Source organism: Parambassis ranga, chromosome 1 (genome assembly GCF_900634625.1).
Source record: "Parambassis ranga chromosome 1, fParRan2.1, whole genome shotgun sequence".
NCBI lineage: Eukaryota > Metazoa > Chordata > Actinopteri > Ambassidae > Parambassis > Parambassis ranga.
This window is the reverse complement of record NC_041022.1, coordinates 10,566,477-10,581,445: the sequence shown is the minus strand read 5'-3', so window position 1 is coordinate 10,581,445 and position 14,969 is coordinate 10,566,477. Positions and strand designations below refer to the sequence as shown.

The following is a 14,969-nucleotide window of genomic DNA, read 5'->3' as shown; positions in this document are numbered from 1 at the left end:
TAAGATTCCAGGAACACTCATTTTGAGAAACAACAAAGCACATCATAGCCCAAATCTATTTTGATAAACTATTTATAGTCATGCTGATACATGTGGGTGATTCCAATACATCTGATGGTGTTGTGTTCTTGCTGTGTACTCTGCTTGCTTTTAGATTTCCAGATGATGCTCTAAAAAAGAGTGAATTCTATATGTCTTTCTCTTTTCTGCTGGAGCGCTTCATCCAGCGGCTATAGCCTTGAATCGACAGGAAAAACAAGATTTCCTTGTGGGGGTTGAGGAGAAGTTCATTTTCCACATCCTGTTCCAAACATAAGCCTTTTCTTTTTTTTTTCTTTACCCTCTTTTTTTGTAAACCACAGCAGGTCTGTGTTTGTCTCCTTACAGCTGTGCTCAGCAGAGGATTGACCTTGGGGACAATGACACTACACACAAAACGACGAGCGTGTCCGTGACCAGTGAGCCCTGCGACTGGCAGTCCTCGTCAGACTGAATGGTGGTTGGTTTCATAGCTCACTGACTCATTATGGTCTACTACACAATATGTGTTCGGAATGTACACAGACATAATTATGCCTGTGTTGACTATTGACCAAGGACAGTGGATGCAAGAGAGTGGGAGCAATGGCATGAGGATGAATAAAAGGGCAGTGAAAGTAAGAAAAACACTGTATCTTTCATCTGGCTGGGAAGGTGTGGTTTGGATGAAGGATGTTTGGGGACTGTGAGGCTGCCAAACCGGAACACAGAGGAAGGACAGAGCAGAGATCTGCTAGTGACCTTAGCACGCAAACCACAGCACTTCTATTGTCAGTGCACCACAGACAGATAAAGACCTGATGTTCATACATAATCTACTACTGACAGAGAATAAAGTCTTTCCGTCATTCGAAAATAAAAATATCTCTTAATCAATCACCCCCCCCAAATAAAACTTTTGAATTCTTTGGATTACTGTTACCATGGCGACGGTAACACATCCAAACAAGGGGTCAGAGGTTGCCCTGTTATGGAATGTTTACCCAAGACGGAGAGGATGAGGCTGGTTGTAGGGGCAGTACCTTCCCTGTCACATTCATGTAAAACACCTCTGTGCTAAATTTACCAGGCAGTTGTGCGCTTTGTTCAAAAGCTTCCCTTCACTTCTTTTAAGGCTATTCTGTCTTATGTGCCTTGCTGGTGGGAACGCTCAGCGCAGAAGGTGACTGATATGTTGTTTCCGACTGTAACATTCAGAGGAAGGTGGTCAGGGGTCAGCGGGCTCCACCCGCCTCTGTGGCTTGGCACATCCTCTGCAGCAGCAACAGAGCTCTAAAAATAGAGTCGCATAACAAATGTCTCTCACACTGTGCATAACTTAATTTTGTCATAACAGATGATGTAATAATTAATCAGACAGCCAGCCTTGAGAAAATATCAATTATTTAAAGATATACATGAAATAACTATAAATCAACTATAAAAAAAAATATTATTTTAGCCAATCATTTATTTATAAATCAATTTATTCACCCACATTTTGGAAAATTAACTGACAATGAAGTAAATAACTGTTTAATAATCCATGGCCACACATCAGTCTACAAACCAAATTGAAACCCACCTGTTGCAACACAACAATGTGAGCCAAACAACAGTGCAAGACACCTGCTACACTAAACAAGTAATAGAAACCTGCCAACAAAAACACTGTGGGTAAAGAATAGCAGTTCCAGCACAAGAAAAAAAAAGAAAAGAAACACACCTGCTGTGGCACAACATCCGCTAAATGTTAGCCCCACATTCGACGCAAGAATAACAGCCACCTGCTGAAGGCTAACAATAGTCACCAGCTAAGCTAGCACGGAGCCAAGAATGTATTCACATGAACCCTATGCCTTCTTGGCAACAGTGAGTGGGTGAATGATTAGTACATGCCAAGTGAATGTCCACTGACACCTTTGTGTTTATCACGGTTACATAAAGGGCAGAACAGCATGAGCGCAGAGGGGACAGGGACAGTAACACACAAACACCAGTTACCTCTTGCATAATCATGATGGAAGGATACATCCATCATGCACACACACACAAATATGTGTGTTGTCAACAAGATAAAACAGTCACATTTTTCTTATTTTGATGGCTGGATGAGCAGATTCACATCTGACTGTCATCGTCCACAAGGTCACACGAGCTGAACTCAATGTAACGCAGACATGTTTTTCTTCCTCAGACTTCAGATTTGAACCATTTGTTGACCTTCTGCTCTTTATCTGGGTATTTTTACATTGCACAGTCAGGGTTGTGTTGGTTCACCCGACTCCTCTTATCTCAGACTGCTTAGCCCTCTTATCATAAATTACAGAAGTGTGTATGGCAGCAATTTATGTGCAGATATTTACCTTAAGTGGGCAGGGGGCACATAGATATACGCTGTTCCTTATTTGCTGTGCTAAACTCATGCCAGGATGCACTCAAGGCAACACAAGCATACAAGCATTACATAGGGAAGAGTCAAAGATCTGCCAGCTGTTTTATGATTATATATAAAATGTTGTTGACTGTTTAAACATTCTTTAAGTGCATGGCCTGATTTTTTGGTTTTGATCTATTCACAGGGTATAGAGCCGAATAAGCAAACAAACAAAGCCTATTATACATGAGCTTGTAATGTTGTTGTTGTGTCAAAGGGGGTGTTAATTAGACACAATCATAAATAGGAGGCATTTGGCGGCTGTGTGTTTGTTGTGTTGGAAGCAGTTCTGCAAATTCCTGCAACCTGTATACAAATAATCAATAGCAAATGATAAAACGTCCCCTTTATTTAAAAAAAAAAAAAACATAATTATTCTGTTTTTTTAACAAGTCAGCTTTAATTCTGATATTAACTATTAAAAAACAGCAGTCAAGTGATGAGCGGATGTTTTGTTTTTGTCCTGTTTCTTCTCAGATCTGTTTTGTGTTTACATTATTTAAGGGATTTGTATTGTCCAGCTAAAAAGATTAAGTGGGCGTCACAACATTTTAAGCACTGAAAGGACTCGACGGTCTCCTCCAACTATTAACTACTGAGAATCCCCTTGGCGAAGTCATCATCTCTTTGGCCTCAATCAATCAACCAGCGGGGGCCTCCACTGTAAAAAAGCCTCCTATTAGGTGCAGTGAAAGCTCTGTTTACCCAAGCTTAGTGAGTTACCTTGGGTTACTGCAGGAATGGAGGTCGTGGCTGCATGCAGACGTAATACGTCACACATGGTGAATGTTGATCTGTACTTCTTAAATTAAGCATGAGCTATTCTTTTTTTTTGCGTGACGGCAACAAAAAAAAGTTGTGACGTGCAATAACGCACGGCAATGTCAACAGATAATTCAGGAATGTAAGATGTCTGTTTTGTCAAAGTATTTACTTCCAGCAGTTGCAGTGTTTTGTGTGACTTTAGATAAGAGACTGTTTTGCAACTGAAACATCCTGTCTGGCATGTGAGATTATCTTATATTTTACATCACTACATTGTGAGAGGATATATCTCAGTGCTGTTAACGTCAGTTTCCATTCATTTCAATTCAAGCAGGATTGCTTGAGTGCTCATTCTACTGTCCTTGTTCACTTTGCTGTTAGTCTGTAGGCCACGCAAGGCTGACACAATCATTAAGTGAGCAAGCAGTAGGTTTAAAGACACACGTCTCACTTGAAGCGTGTACCCCCGCCCCACCTTCCACCCCCCCCCCCCCCCCCCCCTGCCCTGGCTTTTCACCTTTCAGACCCCCCTTCTGACCCCTTTGTTGGGGTGAAGGGGGTCTAGTCCTTTGGAAACAGCTAATTACAGAGTTCTATCGTCTGCATGGCTAAGCCCTAAGAGCTGAGGGACATTCCTGCCATTGGGAGATTTACTAATTTTTTGTGTTCATTTTTTCTCACCTCAAGGCAGGATAAAGAAGAAAAATACTTTGTAAAACTATAGCTAGAAGAGCCAAATGGATGTTTTTATATCTTTAAGTTGGACACACAGATCTGTGAGTCTAGTTTCTAGCTCTGAAGGAACAGTCTTTCTTTAGATGCGGACATATTTACAAGACAACCATTTCAGTTACCCTATAGACACAGTTCACTTCATACGCAAGAGTCTAAATCAGTGATGACCGCAACATGGCAGTGCTGTCTGAAAATCAAATCTGCTGTTTGAAATCAACAACAAAGTCAGGGTAAAGCAGCTTGGGATGTGTGCTGGGTTGTCTTGTCACAGCTATTGACTTTGAGCTGAGAAAACCTTTGCTGTCTGCTTAAAGATGCAACAATGTTGGTAATGAATGAATGGTAAGGCAGAATAAACATGTGCTTTGTCGCGGATAATTATCAGTCAATTTAAAGAGGTTTGTTTCACAGTCACTCCAGTGTTTTGTAATTGTAATACTTTAACATTATATATAAATGTGTTACAATCTGCCTGGAGTGATGGGAGTGCCTGGAGTTTTATTCGATATAAAGCTCCTGACTTACCCCACTCTTAGGTTTAGCTCCAAGTAAAGATGCAGATCCTGAACAAGAAGCATGTTGATATTGATCATTTTGTGATGCTACTGGCGAAGGTCCAGATTCAAACTCCTGCACAAATAAATTAAACAATCAGTTTTTATCAAAGAAAATCACACAATGAAAATCACACATGAATTATATCTAATGTCTGTAGAATATGTTCCACTCTGGCCTAATAGCCAAATACTGTATAATCACTGTTTGACAGGAACAATGTTTACACAGAGTTGATATAAGGAGTTCCTTCAAATACAGAAGAAGGAAGACGACATATTAATGTTTATACCATGTGATGTCGTCGATGGAGGGTGGGTGTGCTGTCCATAGACGATGTGGCACTTAGGGCATTCTCAATTTCTTTGTCCAGCTGGTCCAGCTTCATCAGCAGCAGCACCATTGAGTCAAGGCGAGCATGCCCATGCTAGAGAGATAAATCAGTACAGATTATTGATTATTATTCATGGCGCAAAAAGAAAAACTCAGATCAGCTACTGTATGGCCTTTGAGGATGAGTAGGCGCAGAGAATAAGGCACTGGAAAATACAAAAGACAAACTATATTTTCTAACAAAGGAAAATCACACCACCTCATTCCAGGACAGGAGTTTCTAATGTCTTTGCGTCCTTTCTTGCAGCATTATTTAATCAATAAGCTTAACAAACCAAAGAAATCAGCCATCAAGATCGCATCTTGCTCATTGATGGCGGCTCATTGATGGCTGCTGTCATACAGTTTGTTTCTCTCGAACATCAGCGGTAACTGCCTCTTGATCTTAATCTTGTAATCAGTAGTAAAAAAATGGAAAAGGCTGAAGCAGGCTTATCCATGCTGAAGCTGTGATAACAAGTCTCACACTGACCTCAGGTGGTTTGTCTTCAGTAAGACAAGCTGGGTGATTTGCAAACAAACCCAGCTTTGACCTACCACTCTGTCCTGTGCTGATATCCCTCAGCTCTGGTTTGTGTCATGTTAAACTTGGTGGAAGTTCCAAAACCTGTAAACTCCTTTCTGCAGCGAATGTTAATTCCCCTTTGCCTTTTTTTTATCTTGGCACTGGGTGCGGCTGCCTGTCTGAACTTCTTCCCTAAGTAGAACCCCCCAAGAAATTTCATGGCTGGCCCATTAGTCCCAAACAAACCTTGTTACAGTCCCCACTAACAGGCCCTGTTAAACACTTAATGAGGGTGAGCTCATGAGACACATATCCACTCTGATTGTATGTTTGTGAAAACGTTACAAAGGCATGTGAATGTGCATATGTGAGGCTGGTGTTCATGTACTTTGTCTGCTACTTTGTGTGGTACCTGAAGGAGACGTCTCATTAGAGTGCAGTAAGTTCTTACAAGGTACCATAAACGTGCCATGTGATGTGGCTTGTATGGCTCAGCCTTGTTGAATTAGATTTACAATGGGTGTGTAAGGATGACAACATCCATGAGAGATGAAATGTAAGTAATGCTAATATGTGTGGAGTTGACAGGCTGTTGGATTCTGGATAGATTTGGCATAAACAGGCTATAGCCTCAGCCCTGGCCCTGGATTCCAGCTCCTTCCCTAATAATGTCTTATGACTTGCGCTTACATTTATTTTCCAGTTAGTGTCCAATTAGCCTGTCAAAAACAGTTCCTATTGGGTTTGCTGAGAGAGCAAATGGACATCGTGTGTCATGGAAATGCGTCTCACACTGATGCATTCACTGGCATTCCAAGCTAGTGACAGCGGACATCGCCACGTTCTGCTCCTTGGCAGAGAATCACAATGAAACATTGTACCGTGGTAAAACAATGACATCTTTACGAGCCCTCGCTGAATGAACAAAAGCATCTGGCTCGGGATGGCAATAACAACCACAAAACGGCAAGTTAAAAAAAAAAAAAAAAAAAAAAAAACAAGTGCAGAGTAACTTCAGTAGAGTTTTTAAGGGCATTCTGGTGGTTTGGGTGTTCTCAGAAGGTTTCTTTTCTGTCTTTCTCATTTTTGAGGCTTGTGTTACATTCCTCCCAACTTCCTGTTTTTTGAGATGGGAGATGGTTCCCACAACATTTGAACTCTTAGACCCCCCCCCTTTTTTTTACTCCCTTTTCAAAGCCCCTCTTTCACCCAATCTGCATCCTATTTTTGAGACCCGTGGATTAAAAAAGGGTCTGTTTCTTCGCTGAGCTAAACATTGGGTTTTAGATTATAAACCTGCTGAACACACACTCAATGAAAAAGAAACACATTTCATTAATAAATACAGCCAGAAAGGCCAGTAAGAACACTCAGGGTGATGTTGCCAAGTCGGCTGCTGCCAGATAAACGACTGTTGAGCCAGTTTGGCCCTGGGGTCAGGATAAGGCCTTGTTGCTAAAACAAATAAACACAGTAACAAAGCCCAATATCAGGCTAATCTCAAGCCATTATGCAAACCAGATGGGTTCATTTTACAAACTGTATCTGCAACAACAACATTGTCCACTGGGACATAATCATTAGTTAATACAATATCTTGTCAGAGATCAGTCCGGGTTGTTGTTGCCATTGTCCGCTAGAAGATAATCACATCAGGCCTGTGTTTCTCTTCATGAGCTTCTTCTTTTCTTCATATAAATATTACCTCCCTCTGGGAAAATAAAATGTTTATTTCAACTGCCAAAACGTCTTTATGACAATCTCTACAGCACATTTTCATTTTCTGCAGTGCTGGCTACACAAAGTACTTAAATACACCCCATAGTGAAAACCCTTCTGTGCTGTCAAAGAAGACGAGTGCCATTACCATATGGTGGATGGATTACCTTGGCGCCTTTCGCTTTTATGGCTGAACTCCCCATCTTTTTTTTTGGGATATTTAAAGTCATCCTGAGATTGAAACTGGAGCCAGGGGTAAACGTGGTACTGGTTTTCCATGACCCTACACTGGACCGTGACCTTGTGTGTTTGGCAGCTGATGGGAGTGATGTCAGCATTAGTCATGACTGAGGCTGGCTTTAAACTGTATATGCAACATTCTGCAGTGATAATTGTGTAAACCTCTTCCAGGTTTGCACAAACATGTCAGAAATGTATATATAACCACAGAATCAGGCTGGTTTTAGACCTTTTCATTCAACAGGGTTGCATTATTTTCCTGTTTTAAGCTACCATAGAGAAAATAGGTTGTACTATTAAAGCATCATTAAAACTGAGGAGTGCCACAAGTCAGCACATTTTACAGCTACAACTGCAGAAGTTTTTACTTATTATTTACTATTAACAGATTAGCAGTATACATGGGGGGAAATTATAATTGAACAGCATATTAAGCAGCTATACGTTCTAAATATCTTGATAGGGTCTTGCAAATACATTAGAAAGGAATATGCTGTTCATTAAACCAAATCTGATCCTGTCCAACGTGGAAAATTATCCTTACTGCATGGATTACAAATTTTATATAAATTATTGAGAATATAATCCTTGACAGAGATCACAGCCACATCCATTGCATCAGTCTGTTATGTGCTGCATAAGAGTACATGTAATTCTGATACATGCAAAAAAAATAAACTTTCATTTATACATGAGTTTTTCATATTGGAAACTGTAGACTCACTCTTGACTCTTAAGGATGTTTGACTTAAACTTAAAGAATTCAACCTCTCACAATATGCTGCTTGTCCAAACAACATGCCTGTTTAATAGGTGCTGCGCTGCAAATAGTGGATTTTCTGTTGTCATTCCAACATGGATAATGCTGCACTTACTAATAGTGAATACTGTGTCAGTTCTGGCCTTCTGCTTATTACGTTTTTGGCATATTACTATAACTATAACATGATAACCAGCTATAAGTGTGTAAATAACACAGCAGCATCTGCTAAAGAAAGCAGTTTATGCTTTCACTCCTCCTCTGCATTCATGGTCTTTATGCCCTTATAGGACCTTGTTTTGCAATGAGCGGTTGAGAAAGAGTAAAACATTTCACAGATCCCCCCCACTCACAGATCTGTGAGCATGTGAGAGTGAAGTCATTGTTTTCCAAGACACTTGCCAGAGTGTGGGACAAAAATTATTTGTCGGTCATTCATTTTTTTTTAAAAGCAGTTCATTTGAGGTGCCAGTCAGAATTACCACACAGAAAGAAAACATAAGAACTGTTAAGCAATATTATTTGAAATTGCAACATCTCTACACATCATGTATCATATTTAGTCTTACCTTCCTCATGCGCACTTTAACCTCTTTCTGCTCCCCAGGCTCAGTTCTTCCATCTAAAACTGAGCTGTCCAGTTGTGTGTCGCTGTAAATAACAGAGTGTGTGGCCTCATCCGTCTCTTCCATTCTAGAGGCTCCCGGTCTGCGGTGTTCCCTGTGACCATCTGCCACCTCAGAGCCAGGTGACTCACTGAAGTAACCACCAGAGGCTGGGTTGCCATGGAGTCCCTCGCTGACCTCTGCAGAGGACGGTGGCAGGGTCTGCTTTTTGTGTTCAGTAGTCTGTTGTTTCTCATCCAAATAGGGATCCTGAACAGATAGATTTTTGGTAACACTGACATCAGTATTTTTGTGAGGAGAAGAGTTGTCTCCCTCAACAAGACTGACCTCTGGAATAGTGTCAAGTTTTGAACAGCTATTTTCCATTTGATGAGGAATGGCTGCATCCTTGCAAATGGGCGATTCTTGTGGTAATAGGCTCTGATCAACATTTTCCATCGGCTGACTTGTAGAGGTGTTCACACATTGATCTGCACACTGAAGAGTGTTTGTCTGTGAGGGATCTTCTTCTGAATATCCTGTTTTCAGTTCAGATGACACACTGCTGTTTGCTGTCAAAGTGCAACACTGACTTTTAACACTAACATCAGCTGATTCAATAGACCCATTTCTCTTGTTGCTTTCTGCTTGTGCACATTCGTCTCCCTGAGGCCTGTTCACTGCTGTCACTTCAACATTATTCTCCTCCAACAATGTCTGGTGAGATTTTTCACAATCATGATCCTGATCCAATACTCTCATACAGTCATCATGATGATTCGACTCTCCTGCTTGATCGTCTCTTGAGTGATGGGTAAGTCCTGTGTTTCTGGGGTTATTCAGTCCTTCCCGCTTGTCCGCAGAGTCTGTGCCCCAGCTCTCTTTCTCACATTCTCCATCTACCGCTGAAGTTGCAACCGGTGCTGTAGTTTTGAACGCTGGTAATATCGGATTACCGATCTCCATCACACTAGACGAACTGTGCAGCAAAACAACACTTTGGTCGGGGGTGGAAATCAACCCTTCCTCAACATCTGGGAGGTCAGTGTGAGGTTGTAGCTCAGCAGAGGAGGACCGGTGCAGTATGACCTCAGAGATTTCAGGAGGTCTTCTGTAACCCTCTGTATGGCTCTCCTTTGTTTCCTGGTGGTTTGGATGTTTGCCAAGCTGCTCACCAGCACACTCAGACAATGAAGGCCCATTGTAGGAAGAGATACAGATGTACTGTGGCTCTTCACGAGGGATATGTGGACCATTAAAGACACTGTCGTCATCACTGATGTCAAGTTTCTGGCAACTTTTTTCAGCAATATCACTTTCATCATCTGCAGTTTCTTCACTCAGAATATTGCTCTCAGTTGCATAAGAAATATTTGCACTTGAAGTGTCGCTGTCCAAGTTGCAGCAAACCTCTCCAGAACTCCCAGAATGTGTGGTTTGGTCATGCTCTGATCCAGAGGCCCTTGGGGAAACGTCAACACCCACCAACACATTGACAGAGCCAATAAATGACTCCTGCAAATCCAGTGGAATGTTGTCATTATTTTCCATTAGCGTCAAGTGTTCTACGGTACTTTCATCACTCACAACAAAAGCTGTTTCTTCAAGTTTTTGTGTTTGGTCATCTGTGGTCACTTGGTGACAGCCCTCCGGCATGGAGGCACACCTCGTCCGTCGGCCTTGTATGGAAACCCCTGAGCCCATCCAAAGCTCCTTGCTGCCAACGCCATGACAGCAGACCAGATCTAAATCGTCATAGCTGTACTGTAATCCTGATGGGTGAGTCACATGCTCCTCCCAGCTTCTTTTCCGTATCGCTACCGGCATGTCGAATAACCGCTGCTATCCCATAGAGCTGCCTTTGATACCAGGTTATACTGGAGACCCAAATCTGTTGCAACTGAGAAGAGAAATGAGGATAAGAAACAGCCAGTACTACACCAAGTTATGGGTTTACAGTAACCAAATGTGCAGATGACAATAAAGTAAATAATGTTTCACTTTTCAAGTAAACAGCTGGAGAGTAGTGAGTGGAAGTTCAAGAGGGAGGTAATTACACTGTATTCACATTCCCTTGAAAGTATAAACTCAGCTGGGTCACTATAAAATGTCAACTGCTGTGCTAGTCTAACATACTTATATCTCCTTAGAGTTTTCCCAAATTTCTGTTGCGTTTGCTTAAAGTGTTAAGAAATCCAGGAATGAAGCTGACATAGTGAGATAAGCCTCTAAAAAAATGAAGACATGCCTTCATTTGTTTACCTTTTATCATCTGTAACCAAACCAGTCTGGCAAATTTACACCACAAACTGTTTGTTTTAAAACATCTGGGTGTTGGTTAACTGTCAGTCAGCACCTATCTGTACAGCCACAAATATGAGAGTGGCATAACTGAAGGGAGCTAATATGACAGTCGTTGTTCATAAACAGCTGGCTGTCTGCAACCCAGCACTGTCATAATATACTGTCACATCGATTATACACTGTGTACTGTGATGTACTCATCTTTGTTTTCTTTCACTGTTCTAGGTCTTAATGTGAAAAAGAAAAAGAACACAAGGACTTTATGAGCTACTCTAACCAAGCTGAACATTTAGCTGTCAGAAGATCCTGCACTACCTTCTGCATTAAACACTATGCAACCACAAAATGGGCTGTATGACTTTTCAGTACCATTTAAACACTGTGTGTGCATCAAGAAAAAACTTCTACTTTCTAAATGTACTTTACTTTTCAGACATGGAGGTGGATGGTTCTAGCTGCCATCAGCATGAACCTGCCCCTAGTTAACAGTACAGTTAGTGAAAAATGCCCTCTTAACCGAAAGATGACAGCCAAACTCTCATGTCAATGGATTTTGGATTGGATTGGATTAATTATTTTTAGAAATTATCCAGTAATGAAACATGATATAATCCAGAAGGTGAATATATAATCCAACACCCAGCTTGTAAATCCTTTTGAGTACATTTATCCAGAGATGTTTTGCAAGCTGCCTTTTCATTCATCTGGCAAAAGCAATCCGTCCACGTTTGGGAGACATGAATCCAACTCTTACATTTATTTTGCGAGCGGTCCTTAGTCCAAGTTTTTCTGAGGCATTTTCTAGATTCCAGTCAGTATCTTCACTCTGAAACAGTTGGACAGGCGGTGAAGCCCCCAAAGGCAGGCAGAAAGCCGGGAAGCAGTGAAAAGTCCACAGACAACTTCCATCTTGATCACATTAGAGTTTTTGCTGACGCTGAATGCTGAAGACTCGGGGTGGTGTAAGAGGGGCCGGGTTTTCTTTCCCCCACTCCACCCCTGCTCTCCTCCGTTCTCTATCCCTTTTCTCATCAGGTCCCCTCCCCGCTGGTTTTGACAGGGAGTCTGAGTCCCGTCTTATAGGAGCCCCATCCCCCGTCACACAACTCGCCAAGCACACTGTACACATTTATTCACTCCACCCTCGCTCTCCTCTCATCTTCTTCTCACAAAGCTGTTCCTTTTCCTCTTCTCTGTGTCTTCCGTTCTTCTTTAGCCCGCTATTTCTCTGAGGTGCGCAAGACTCCCAGCAGTTGGTTTTGATTAGTAACAGACAGGCTGCCTTCTGGCCATGAGCCGAAAGAGATTGGTCTGGTTTTTACAGTTATTTCTGAGGCATACTTTTTTAAAGCCATCTTGTAATCTTACAAGTATTTGTAACTAAACAAACTGGTACTGTTAAAATAATACAGGGCAAGATAATCACTATAGTGTTTAGGGGCATATTCAAGAAAAACATTCATCTGATATATAAAAATGCCAATGTGGACAACCTTGTTAAGTGTTGTCAACCAGATATCTTTGTTTTAAAGAAAAAAAGAAACATTTAAGAGCCAAATACCAGCAATTCATTTCCTAATATAGCAATGTTTCAGGAGCTGAAGTTACAAAGGACGAACGTTAAAAAGCAGATTGAAATCAATGTGAACTGACCTTCGTACCCAAAAGCATGCATCCAGTCACAACCCACAATAGCCCCGACATTCTTACAATGTCCAAAAACCTTCACACTTCTTACACTGACAGCCATTATTTAACCATCCAAGCACTATGTATGGTTTTGTCATCTAATTTTATAAAAACACAGGTGGTTGTTTTGACCATAGTTTTTTTCAGTTCGGTCAGCTGCACAATAAACAGCAATGCAGCAAATCAACGGGGACATTCTAAGCACAAGAGATAACTGGAATGAAGCCCCCTCCAACTATCCCCTACAACCCCGGCCTCTAACCTCTGGGTCATCCAGATGTGAGGTGACGCTCTGGATGAGTCTTTTCTTAGGGGGGGGCTGCACTGAGAAACTGTGCTCTGCTATTAATGCTTGCTCTCCAGGGACACAGATGGTCTTACTCAGGGGAAAGCATCCAAGTTCAACAAGACTCTTCTGCCGCATGTCACATGATGCTCACTGCAGATAAGTCGAGTACAATTTAACAAAGTGCAGATTTTTTTGAGCTTCCATGTGGATATGGCTGATGATTGAAACGCAGAAGCCGACACAGGGCATGAGTAAAGCTATCCACTCATTATCTCCTGCGGACATCCAACACGGGCCTATAATTTAAAAAGCTTGGCCGCCCCCCTGCCAATAACACCATCTTGCACAGCCACAGGGCATCTGGTCTACGTCACAGTCAGATCCATCCGTCACACCATGAAAACACACATGTTGTTTAATCAGCAACATGTGTGAGACTAGATACCCATCAGCAGCATCTGTGTGTGTGCGGTCATGTATGCACAACAAAAGTACTGAAGCATTAAAATTGCAACATTAAAACAAAATGTAGGTTGAACAAGACCAACACTAAGCAGCCACACTCACACTTCTGTGAGCTAAAATCAAACATGTCACAGATACAGTAAGAAAAATCTGTCTCCATCCTCTGGTAGTGTGAATAAATACACAGAATGGGGTTCAACATGAAGACTGACACAACCTAAAAGAACAACTGAGGAAGATTTGTCAGCTTTCCAATTTCAGTGCACACCAGCCCACATCCGAGTGTTGGGGAGACAAAATGTAACCTTATTATAACAATAAATTACATTTGCCATAAGTGTTCCTTGACTGACGGTTGCATAATCAGGTGTTGCCATGTCTCTTGGACAGGTTGGTATTTGTAAAATCTCTGGAGTAGGTTCACGTCCTGAATTATTGCTTTATTGTTTTCCCACCGAAAACTGGTGGCTGAGTTGAATGTAGTGCCACAACATGGTTTTAAGATGACTACAATGATGCTAACACTTTCAGCCGTAACAAGGGGTCACACCAATTTTCATGTTAGTATGTTAATAACTGCTTTTTAACACTAAAAGATATCAGCAAATAAAGAGTTTCAATCCATATTACAGATTAGATGTTGAAGTAAGAAGCAGAACAAGTAAAAAAAATGATGAAGGAAAGGAAGGGCATGATGAAAATCTATGAACAGACTGACAGCTATCCCCTTAGGTTATACCATAATGTGAAATTTCATTTTCCCTGAGAGACATTTTTAAAGGCAAGACTGTAAGTCTCACATCAGAGATGATGAGCATGACCATCCTTATAGGCATCTAACATTGTCGGTCACATGTCTAGAGCACGGTTAAGAAAGAACCATTCATGATTCGCCCTATAATCCCCCACTGTTCAACCCCTCAGATCCTTAAATGGGTGCAGTGAGGGCCCAAAGGAAACAACCTCACATTCCTCACTGATATAGTTTATTATTGGAAAAATCAGCCAGTCTAAATCATGGGCATTGAAGAACACACACTGTTTGCCCATGTAGGAAACTGTAGGTGACGCTTGCAGAGAAAAAAAAAACACTGTCCCTCCTATGACTGAGTCATTTTGAGTCTTTGCATACACAAAGGCTGCTTTCAGTAGATTTTGTTGCACCATTTTTAAGGCTTCTTTAAATAACCCTTTTTTTTGTTTTGTTTTGTTTTTTTTACTGCACTTGCCTAGTAGTTATAAGAAGTTGTAAAAATGGATCTCTGGTTCATTTACACTAAAAAGAAAACCAGACCAAATCCCAGATTCTCATCTGAAGATCTAAAAATAACATCACCAAACCACACCAAGATCCTTGCAATCCTTTCCTGTCACTTGCAATGCCTGTGGTTAACATCTCCTTTTCAAAGGCCCGAAGACATGCTTGTTTTAATAACTGTGTTTCAGGCTTGGGTGGGAAACTTGAGCAATCGCAAGATTCCTGAATAAAA

General features: G+C 41.3%; 1 protein-coding gene across 1 annotated transcript in view; it reads right to left on the bottom strand.

Annotated features, from left to right (window-relative positions):
• Positions 1–11,961, bottom strand: part of dlc1 (DLC1 Rho GTPase activating protein) — a 66,397-nt gene extending 54,436 nt beyond the window's left edge. Inside the window, exons 1-4 of the mRNA XM_028398721.1 lie at positions 11,791–11,961; positions 8,697–10,632; positions 4,803–4,937; positions 4,481–4,585 (exon numbers count right to left, since the gene is read on the bottom strand). Coding sequence (XP_028254522.1) covers positions 4,481–4,585; positions 4,803–4,937; positions 8,697–10,559 — 2,103 coding nt within the window. The 5' untranslated portion in view covers positions 10,560–10,632; positions 11,791–11,961. The remainder of the gene's footprint in view (positions 1–4,480; positions 4,586–4,802; positions 4,938–8,696; positions 10,633–11,790) is intronic.
• Positions 11,962–14,969: the final 3,008 nt, after the last annotated feature.